General features: G+C 37.9%; 1 protein-coding gene across 5 annotated transcripts in view; it reads right to left on the reverse strand.

The window, feature by feature from the left end:
• Positions 1 to 2,210: 2,210 nt before the first annotated feature.
• TASP1 (taspase 1) overlaps positions 2,211 to 12,046 on the reverse strand; it is a 78,605-nt gene continuing 68,769 nt past the window's right edge. For all 5 annotated transcript variants that reach the window (XM_032683522.1, XM_032683520.1, XM_032683517.1 and 2 more), the window contains one exon: positions 2,211 to 3,692. In XM_032683522.1, the coding sequence (XP_032539413.1) occupies positions 3,597 to 3,692 (96 nt within the window). In that variant the 3' untranslated portion in view covers positions 2,211 to 3,596. The remainder of the gene's footprint in view (positions 3,693 to 12,046) is intronic.

A 12,046-nucleotide genomic window follows, 5' to 3' on the forward strand; every position in this document is an offset into this window, starting at 1 on the left:
TGTTAGAATGGCAAACCTTTTGAGCCCGAGGAAATGCTTTTGAAATAGGGCTGCACATGGACTGTAGGTGGTGTTCAGTTCTTTGCACACATAACACTATAAAACCTGGCCATACAATTCACTGTCTTCGAACAGATAAATTCTGCTACCACTGAATGACTGGAAGTCTTAGTGTAATCAGAAATCATAGTGAAATTCCAAGTTTCCATTTTTAAAAATGTGTAAATACATACTTGAGAGCTTCCCATCTAACCCTGCATCATTCTTCTCAAAACTGAGCCACAAAGACCATCCAGTTGCACCATCACCACATCACTGAAATGCTGCACCTCCAATGCCATTATCACCAGTATTTTTGATGTTTGTTTCTATACTCTGCTTTTAACTTACATTTTAAGTAACAACAGCAGTCACCCCAACCTTGCTAATTACCCTGGATTTATTACCAGCTTTATTTCCTCTTAGGCTTCCTTCTCCTTTTCACAGCATCTTCCATGCAGCTGAATGGCTGCAGTCTCCTTAAATCAGGCCCCCTCCTCCTCCTCAGTCAAATCTCTCATACATCAGTGTTTCCAGAGGTTAATTTACAAGCAGAGAATACACAAAATGGAATTCCCATCACCTCTAAACAGTTTTAGTGCAACAAGCCTCTTTTCCATGACTTGCTCAACTGCAGCCCTCTGAAGTCACACACTGCAGGGCCATGCTGTTAAGGTCCAGGAGCAAAGGAAGACACAAAATGGGTTCTGTGTCAGGTTTAGTTTAGGCTATTACAAGCTTTAAGCAGCAAAATTTATTATGTCTGAAGACCTGACTACTCTGGCACCAACCTGTGCTACAAAATACTCCAGGACACGTAATTGTGTGTTTGAGTATAAAACCAACAGTATTCAATTTGTTTGTATTTATATGCATTTCATCTGCTGGCCCTTCCTTTATAATTTTAGCCAGCTCTTGCTGTCAAGTGTGTAATTTCCTCTTGGGCTGTATCTGCTTACGCCAGTGGCAATGGTTACTCATCACATACAGGAGTTTACAGACCATGTCATTGCAGTGTCCATCCTCAACATTTATTTTTCATAAGCCTCTTTTAAGATCAAAATAGAACTAGTAGCAGAATTAGACCCATAATTAAAGTAGTGCAAGACCTTTCACTGGTTTAAGTAGGAGTGAATTATAGGAAATTCCCATCTTCACAATAATTGATACCAAAATGTACATGTTCTAAGACAGATTCCTTTTCCTAAGTGCCTTAGGTATAAGTCAGCTCTGCACCTGGCTTATGCTCTGCACCTTGCCTGTGATTCTCAAGATAAGACAATCCTTTTTTTTTCATTTTTCCTCTACCTAAACAGGAGAAAAAGCTGGACAATGAAAAGGCAAATTGCTCAATTTCAAACAACTAATTCCTAAGTAGCTTCCTGAAGAAGCCTGGCTTTTTTCACCAAAAAACCCAAAATGAAAAACCAAACAAAGAAATAAAAACAAAACCCCCAAAACAAAATAAAAATAAAAAAACAAACACAACTCCCGCCCCCAAAAAAACCCCAATTGATTGTAGTATTATATAGATGCAAAAGCAAAAGTAAAACACAAAAATAAAACTCCTATGCTGGAATCCAAATCTCCATAAAGAGATATTAAGCAAGTAAGAGGAAGAAACAATTTGCACATTTACATTTTGTAAGCCATTCTGTCACACTTACTTCATGAAAAAGTAAATTCACACCAAAGTTCCTATGACATCATGATGGAATAGCACTTTTATCAGGAAAACAGGCTAACACTGTTCCTTTAGCTTTTCCAATAACAAGGCCACTTTCAAATGTGCGTATGTGCAAATATAATCTTCAATTTTTCACTCACCACACCATGAAGTGCCCACACAATCATTTAATGCCGCCTGTCAGAGCAGTTTTAATGGCTGTGACAGCACAGATTCTTTGCTTCAACATTTCTGAAGTGCTGTGGGACAGTTCACTTTATCACCCCACGAGTGTGTCACTGAGGATCCAGTCTGGTTACTTCAGCACAAACTATTTCAAGACTGGTGCATTTCACCTGCAACCTGGAAAGCCCCTGTTTTGTATTATTTACAGAACTGTATCAAAATACCTTCAACTACAGGACAACTTTGATGTCACAATTAAAAAACCACACAGAGATGACAGCATCTCAATGTATGCTGTAGTATAACAGTGAAAATGAACTCAGGCTATTAAAAAAAATTTATTCTTTTCCATGAAAGATTGGTACTACAATCAATATAACCATTTCATGAGTCAAGTATGTGTGTTATAGGCAGGCACAACATTACAAAACAGGCAAGTACAATGCCCAGTTAAGCGAATACAGTTGGAATATCTATTCATCCACTATTTCTGAAAACAGAATTATCAAATATCCACCAGGGAAAAAGATGAACTATTTTAACTTCTCTTTGGCATACTTATCAGGACAATGAATGAATTACAAAAGTCTTCTATTGCTGCCAGTGCTGTGAAGGAAAAAGGACTTCAGTGGAAGGCTGTACGTCAGAACTCACTTTTAGGACTCGTGGCAAACACCATTTCAGCTGCCAACGCTTCACGAGGCAGACAAGGATTACATTGTTTTAAAACTGCAGTTTTGTCGAAGGTATCAAAAGAGTTACAGTAAATTTATGCACAGTACATACATATTACACACAGTTATATAAATACCCATGCTGTGGGCTGGACTTGAGGAAGTTGCTTTACCAACACCAAAGCTCAGTACCAGCCCTCCCAGCAGCCACTGAATACACATTGCACTTCGCATCCAGTAATATGTTCATTTCTGTACCTCTCTTAAAAATAGATTTAAAACAGAAGCGAAGAATAATATCCAATCTTTCCATAAACTTTGTTTTCTTATTTACACTGTAATATTCCATTATACATAAAGACTGCATTACACATTATCTTCATATAGCTTTTTGTAATACATACAGCTTGGAGCTATTAACATCTTAGTTTGGGAACAAGAGATATGACCTAAAAGACTATTTAAAAAAAAAAACAATTTGAGCCTTAATTTTGCTCTAGTTTGTTTCACTGAAACCACTTCTTTGAACAGAAAAAAAAAATCCTCCTTATTGGGGAGGAAAAAAAAAACAACTCATGGTTAAACTACTCCGGATTTCCTTAAACCGCTAAAAACTTAGAAACCATAATCATTTTTTTGCATAATTACAGAGCCACTTCAAAGGCCTGTAACTTTTAAACTCAGAACACGTATGACAATTGTGACCACATCTTGAAATTAAATAATTATTTTTTTTAAACTTTTCGTTATTTTTCAAACATAAACCAATGAAAACACAGTCGTTGATCATACATGATCTGTGCACAACTGGGGAGAGTTCCTATTTTATTAGGGGAAAAAATGAACATGCACACACCCCCATTCACAGAGTGAGAACATAAACTACAGCAGCACTTGTCTCAAGTTATGGTGCACGTGGTTGCAATACGGAGTATAAAACAAGAGCAGAATTTCCAACATCTGTTAAAACACAAAAAACAACCCCTTATTGTACAAAAAGTAATTCACATTCTTTGCAATGAAGTGAGGAATCAGCTGCTCTCTGGACTCTCCAGCCTGCAAACTCCTCCTTCTATTGCCACGGACTGTCCTGCCACAGCTCCGGGAGGAAGCCTTGAAATGTGAGTCTGTGGAAAAGTCAAGAGAGTATTAATGACTGAGAAGAGGCAAAATTATGCAGGGCAAAGTAATAAGTACTGAATAATTAAGCTGTTCCATCACTGAAGTCTGAGGACAAACTACAAAGCAACCTGAAAAGCTGCAAACAACTGAGTTTGTTTTTCTATTCTCTTTGCATTAATGTTTAACACACAAAAAAAAGGACTGTGACAGATGCATAGAAGAGCTAAACTGGATGACCCAGTGCACTGAAAGTAGAAAGGAATATCTATAGTGAAGACAAAAGAATAATTCTGGTATTTCACGGTTTATAAGCCTGTTCCTTAGGGAGATTCAGAAGAGTTTAGTACAGAAATATACCTAACAGAAACCTTGGACACAAACTAAATAAACTAACACTTCAGAGCATAAGGCAACTGCAATGATCAGGATGGAAAGAGGAAACTTCTCTGCATAAAATACCTACTTGTCCTCCTCAAAACCTCCAAATACTTCCCATTACCAACTATCAAATGAATCAACCCAAAAAACAATTGTGTTTCTGCCAATAGGCATCTTTTTTTCCTGGAGAAATTTTAAAAGCCTTTGAGATGGCTCTGGAGCATTTTAGCCAGAAAGTGGGCACGTGTGTCTGTGTACACAAAACTTCAGCTTAAAACTCAGTTGTAACTCAGTGAGTTTTATTACTGAGGGGCAAAAGCACCCACTTATGAAAAGATACTTTGACTCATGGTTAAAAGTAATGACTTTTTATCCCCCTTGCAAATGCTTTTACACTGTGAAAACTGCTCACGTTACATTAAATTAGGAACTACAAATGATTCCTACCATGGTATAAAGCTCACAACAGAGAAGCTGCTGGCATTTAGAAATTACAGCTTCCTGGAAGTGCAGCCCACCACATATTTAAGTGTTTGTACACACATTATCCCATTTAAAAGATTTAAATATTGCAAAACGTGTACTTTGCAATGAGGCAATGGCTTCTGACAAGAAGCATAGACGGAAAAGTTCAGTAAGAATAACTTACTAATGAGCAGAAAGTGATTTAAAACTGTAACCACAGTTCATTGCATTGAAGAGGCACTTTGTGTCTCAGAGGCAGCTTCTTTTAATTCCTTTCTTGATAAGGGTATCCTGGTGTCTGCTCTTAGGTGGTCTTGTTTTCAGTTAAATTACACAGTGAGATTTAATTAAAAACATTTCAGTGTTTTTATTTTACTGCTAAAACTTTGATCTCTGGCCTTCCTGCTTGATATATGAACATCTTCCTACTTTCAGAACAATTTCAGTTACAACTGTGATTTACCACTACAAGAAGCAAAGACTCTCTTCTTTCCCCCAAAATGTAACTGACAACTTTTTGTAAATGTTATTTCATAAATTTAAAGGAAAAAAAAAAGGAAGACAATCAAGTGGAAGAAGGGTATTGTTTATTTTTATGACTGACAGATCCAAGATATGTTTCCAGGTCTGTGAATATTTCTAAATGAGAAGTGGGACAGGATGACAGTATAAAAGCAGCAATGTTTGATGGGCACACTACCAAGTTTCCTCAGAGGAAGAATGCTACCCATTTGTTTAGTGAGATACTGCAATTAAAGCAAACCAATACGTTAATCCTAGTAAGTTTCTGAGCAAGGAAAGGAAAATACATAAGAGAGAATAAGCAGGTAGTCACTATCTATCAATGCATTAGCAAGCAGTTCTGCTTAAACAGCTGTCCAAAACACAACTCCTATACAAAACCCCATTTCCTACAAAAGGAAAAACATGTTTCCCACACAAAAGACCCCAAACCACCATACACCAGCATCTGTACACTTGCATTTACAGAAACACCCAACCACATCTAACAAAACCTTTCTTAAAGCCTTTACTTGCATCCTGTTTCTTTGCATACTTTATGCAATGGAGTAAATACAGATGCTGGTTTACACTGACTACTTTTTATTACTTTCACCCATGGTTGCCTTATGTAGAACAAAAAAGAGGCAGATCTAAGATGATAGTGTTTAAAATATGTTACTTAATAAGTAATTTGAAAGGATAACACTGCCATGTCAAGACAACTTCAGAAAACTCCCAAGTGAATTCTTACAATTATATCTCCCTTGTTCTTAACCATAAGAACAAACTTCAGTAAACAAAAAGAAACATCAAAGAACACTTAATATTTTTAAATTAAGCACAGAGCTTATTTGTACAGTTTGTTACATTTTTATATCCCAACATCATATTTTACATTGAGACCAGATTGTATAGTCAATTAAGTTTAGATTTTAAAAACATAAAAATAAAAAAGCAAACAAAAAAGAACAACAGTGGAAAGGTTTTAATTGAACTCGATTAGTGTGTCAGCTTTACAAGTTGAATTGACCCACACCTGGAAGAAATTGTGCCTGGGAGCACCAAAAAAAGGAAAATAAATAGTTTTCCTAAATTAATCCTCCACTCAGCTTCAGGGAAGCCTCTCTTTGAGGAAACCATACGCCAAGGAAAGGTAGATTAGGAATGACGGGGCCATCCATACCTTCAGCTCCACAAACAGGTTTTACTGCCCCAAGAATATTCTGATTTGATTTGCTTTCCCAGAGAAAAGTGAGGTTGGTGAGGGGCAGTAGGAGCTGAGGTACCAACAGCTGGGTCACCAGTCATTCATCGCAGATTTTTGCTGCAGCTTAAGGGAGGAACCTCGTGCCCACAGTTCCAAAGGAAAAAAAGGCAAATGCTGGATGAAACATTTGATTTTGCTTCCCACCCCTCCATAAAGCACAAACAAGCTCACCAACCTTCAGACACTGATTCTTGCTCCGTGTACTTGCCTTCCAAACTGACAGTGCTTCGCTCTTTCCCTCCTAACCAAACCAAAATCATGGAGTTACCAAATCCCAAACCCAAGTGCTGCAGACCCTGGAATGTTACTATCTTTCAGTGTCTTTTGATGCAGCACTGCAAAGTTTCCATGACCCTTCAAGTTCAAAACTAAGAGGCCTTTATGCCCTGGAATAAATGTTAACTGCTACATTTTCATCTTTTCAGCGTGAACATTTGATCTACTTTTCCAGTTACATATTTTTTGTGTACTTTTTTTTAAATAAATAAATACGACAAGTTATGCCAAGACTTACTTCATGTCTCATATACAAGGATTCTGAAACAACCTTGAGACCAACTAATATCAAAAAGATATATTTTTTTAAAGATCTAGTCTCCTCCTTTTATTTACATAAAATATTAGTTTGTCACAACAACTTTGGGTGGTTTTCTTTCATTAAAAGCACAAATACAACGCAAAATGAATATAAAATTCAAGCCAAAAGTCAGACAGTGCTGCATGAGAAAGCTGAAGTCAATCAAACACTGCCAAGAGGACAGAGTACAACTACCAGATGGCAGCACATTCAGTTCTTAAGCAAATCTAGGGAGTATTTCATGTGTTTAGCTCTCTTATTACATGCTCAGGATGTGCTTTAGACAGAATAATTTATAAAACAAACTTTTTCCATTCATTACACTATTGAGATGAAATAATGAAAGACCAAGGACATCATATCCTTAAGGGAAATTGCTTTCTACAACTCTGCTCCTTAAGAAAAGAATATCACCAAATCCATATATTCTTTAGAAATCTGGAGCTTTCTAGCTGGGTACACTCTTCCACCACGAGAACCATCTGGCCATACATTCTCAATTTATTTTCTAAGCAGTAACAGCCCATTTTGGCAGCAGCTCTGCTGCTCTGTCTCCTGGGAAGCTCCTCTCCAACCTAGTTTGTGTGTACACCTGTAGTGTGACAGGAGAAGGTGCCCTGTAAAACACTGGAAACTACTGCTATCTCAATATCCCATGTGCAACTCCTTTGGTGAAATCTCAGTAAAGAAATAACGGGGAAAAAATAAAAAGAGAGGCTCCAGAATATTGTCCTTCTTGGCAAATGACAGAAAGAAAGACACACTGATGGGGTGTTTCTGGCTGTCAGGCACTGAAAATACTGATTCTACATACAGGTTGCTTATGAAGTTAATGGTTTTCCAAGCTCAGACTCATTCTGTGGGTTAAGTATATTACTATAAACTATTTATATATCCAACCAAATCACTTATACATGTATTAAGACAGACTAAAGCCACAAACCAACCTATCGTCTATTCAGCTCAGTGTCCCAGGGTTTTGCAGAGGTGTTCTAAAATGCTGCCATATATCTTCAAATGTGATTTGTACCATCCTGAACTGCAGGTGCCAAGTCAGGCTACTGCACTAATATTTGCATAGCTGGATATACAATCCCATCTCCCCTGCTCCATTCTAAAACACGTGAGCCAGATACAAGGACAGTTCTAGAACCACTGGTTTTATGCAAGAACTCAATCCAAAAAACTGAACCTATCTTCTCATCTCAGAGCCCAGAATTTCCACAAAGGTCTACGAGCCAAACATTTTAACTGGCATCTCAGCACTGAAGGTTATTTCCAATAAATAGAAAAACCTTATTTTTATGAGAGAACTGGATGCTCCACTGTATGCACAGAGTCCTTTTCAAACAAAAATTTCTGACTGATTCCCCAGTCTCCAGACAAGAGTGCAGATTAAGGAAAATTAGGTATAACAGTGACATATATTTTCCTGTCTCATGAAGTTAAAAGACTGTCTCTGTAGTCTGAAATGAATGACTGAATTATTTGACTTCGTATTTCTGTTCACCAAACAGGCTCAGTAAATTTTTCCACTCATTTTCAAATTAGAATTAGGATTCTTCCAAGATGTGTTTCTTCACCCAACTAGCACTGGATAACTGCTCTTCTCCTGACAAAGGGCTTTCACAGACCTTTCAGTCACAAAGCAAAATACAGAAGCTCATCCTGAAACCAGTGTTTGTCACATGTATCACCTCAAACACAGAGGGAAGGACTCGTGCTAAATTTTTCAGCATCAGTAAAGCTGAATAAATCTGATGACAACACCTGACATCTCAACAGGAAAAATGAATTGGAAATGGTCTCCCTGTCCACCATGTTTCCTCATACTGGAAAATGAAATGAACTGTCAAAGATAAAAGTTTCTGTTTGCATATGGCAACCACAACATCTGGTGTGGACAGCATCCGCTGCTGATGGATGTTTGCAAACACAGCAAAATGCAACACTCTCCACTACTGTTACACCACGTCTTGCAAAGCAACTTGAATTTGGCTCATTAGAAAATGGAAAGCATGGCACATGTAGCTTTGCATTATTAAAACCTGCCATAACATAAAGCTTAGCAATTCATGTGTATCTGCCAGAGAGAGATTTAAACTGGCAACTGGATTGGATTACATTCAATATTGCAACTAGATTTTCAGAAATTCACGGTCTAGGTCATCTAGCTGTTAGGAAAACTAAAACCTATGAGGCTGAACTACAAGGATATCTCAAAAGTATTGCAACGTTTAAAATAATTGCAAAAGTTTGCATCATTTATACACAGATCATAGAGCAAAGTTATGTATATTAAGAAATATAGTGAGTTGACAAATTATTTCAAATACCTACACATAATACATGACCAAAACTGCACTTTGCTGGTATTGAGATTGGATCTTTTACTGGAAAAAAAGCACTCTGACTTCAAATACTAAAGAAAACACTGAGGAAGTGCCTATTTTCAAGCAAAAACATCAGCCACCTCACTGAGAGCCACTACTCTCAATCACCATGGCAAGACACTTGTGAGATCCAGGAAAAAATAAGTATCCTGGTCACTTAGACTTTCTGCACACAGAATATTGCAGGACTCGAGTAAACAAATGCTGTGCAGACCCTGCCTGAGGTAAAAGGGCTCCTGCTGGGTTATGCAGAGATACACAACATTAAATCAAAAAAAAAGGCTGCCTACCCATGGCCAGAACCTCCAAGAGACGCAGGTGGTATGAGAACTCACATTGCAGGCATACACTGCACTGTCATTTGAGACTGAAGGACTTATTTTCCTTTGCAGCATCCTCCACTGGGCAGCAGACAAGGAACAATAAGACATGAAGAATATGTCACCGAGAAGAGTCAATTAACTTATGCAACCTACCCACTAATACTCCTTCCTTCCCATTCCCTATTTACATTTAAAATCACATTATGGTGAATTCAAGGGATTATTTCTTCCCAAATTACATGGCAAACCCTGGCACCGAGTGATTATGAAGCTGGTTGTGCCAAGAGGGATGACAAGAACAAAAGAATCCAGCTGAACCAGCAAGGATATGCCTTGATCAGCTGCTTGTGGCAGTGATGTAAGGGCTCAAGGGCATGAAAATCTGAGAGAAGACAATGAGACATCCACTATGCAGGTGATGAAGATGACACTGCCAGAGTTATCAGTGGTGGAGGAGCTGAAATACTTCCAGTATCAAGAAAAAATAATAAACCATGTGACAAGAGGTGACTGTGTCAGCAAAAAGGTGCGAACTTAGTTCATCAGGCAAGTCTCCACGGGATTTTTAAAGTAACATTCAACTCAAGCATTTTAATCCAACAGGAAATGGTGACTTTTCCAGGCAACTGGCTTTCCAAAGAAATAGACTGGACACCTTTCCAAAAGGTGGAAACTGCAGGCTCAGCCATTTGATGCTGGTGAGTTATTATTCAGGCTGCCTGGGTTGTAGGTGACTGCCCAGCTGCAGAACCCAGTCTTCCCTAAACTGGGAGGAAACAAACCCGTGTTGCAAGGACACTTCCAAATCAGTACTTGGGAGAGCTCACAGTGTTAAAATCCAGAAGCACCAGCAGGTCAGGATGTACAAACCACTTCAAGTCTCCCATTCCACTTTCCTGTCCCTCTGTTCTTTTGAGGAGTTGCTGAGAGTTAATTGGTCGAGTGTGTCTCCACATCTTGAGCACACCAGTGTCTGCAGGTGAGCTGGTATCCAGCTCATAAGTATTTGTCTTGTAAGAAAGGCATCCTGCATCTCCACAGTCTTCATCTGGGGTTGAGAACCACCATTTGCTGGGTTCTATTATGAATTACATTAACCTCCCATACCCAAAGAACCACACTATAAAGCAGGATACTTTTGTCCTTAGTATGTACCCCTTTATATAATTAAGATTCTAATATTAGTCTAATTAATAGCAGTAGACACTAAAAAACCTTCTCACTTTCTAAAAGTCTTGCTTTTGTTTTCATGTGCATTAAATTAAACCAGTCCAAAATCAGCCACTGTGACAACCCCTCAATTTAAGAATAAAACTCAAGTCCTAGACTGATGAAAGAAATAAAACCTGAAGTTCTTTACCACCCTAGAAAAACAGGAAAGCAAACGTTTCCTTAGAAGTTGCTGTCTGATCATTTTGTTATGGTCCCCATAAACAAGTGATACTTTATACTTTTATGGATTCTTATCCCATTATTCTTTCATGGCAAGCACTCAAAATTAACTGTACCAAAACAGTTACTCTATTAAAGAACAGATTTTTTTTTCACTTGCAATACATTGTGTTCTATTTCAAGCCCAGTTTTCCATCTATAACTTAGTCCTAGTTGTAGCAGAACAAAATTCCAGCTTTTATGACAGAAGACTTTTTTTGATCAATAGAAGTCAGCAGCAAAAGCGTTTGTGGTTTTTCTCTGGAAAGCATTTGTGGCCACAGACTCAAAGAAGGAAGAAAGGGAGGAGGATTAACTCTTCAATGAAGGTCAAAAACATAATTTAAAAGTGAACCAAGAAGAGCAGCTGTGTCTGTCAGCACAATCAGGATTACCAGCTGGAGAATTTACCAGCAGTATGAAAACAATGCACACCAGATGTCAAATGTTGCAACTGTGAGTAGGGAAACATCTCTGGGCATGGCATTGTCATGCTAGTACTCATTACCAGACAGATTTCATATTTAGCATTTGGTTATTAATTAGACAGACACTACCAGGAAGAAAAAATAACATTTTGAGCCTCACAGTGTAAGCCAGAGGCAGGTGTGCACACTGGAAACATTTAACATCTCACAGTTCTTCTTTAACTGCAAACACTAGACAATGATTTTAAAACCAACTAGCCAATACTAGAACATCTGCAGCTGAGCTTGCTTTAGTTTCTCTCAGTTCAATCTGAACTTTAAGCTTCAGTTTGGGCTTTTTTCAAATAAATCTGAAATAAATATTAAGAAAAAAAGTAAAATCACACTCTCTTCCATGAATAGTTATCTGGAAAGAATTGTACATAAGTTATGAAAGCAAATACTTCACTAACACCTCTACCAGCACTTCCTTAACCAGCTGCTTGTTATCTTTGTCTTTATAAGGCATTCTTAGTTTTTTTTCCTACACATTTTACTCCAGGAGGATGAACTCATCCATTCTCAGTGCTTCAAACAGCATGTTACACCATTTT

This window comes from Chiroxiphia lanceolata, chromosome 3 (assembly GCF_009829145.1).
Source record: "Chiroxiphia lanceolata isolate bChiLan1 chromosome 3, bChiLan1.pri, whole genome shotgun sequence".
Classification (NCBI taxonomy): Eukaryota; Metazoa; Chordata; class Aves; order Passeriformes; family Pipridae; genus Chiroxiphia; species Chiroxiphia lanceolata.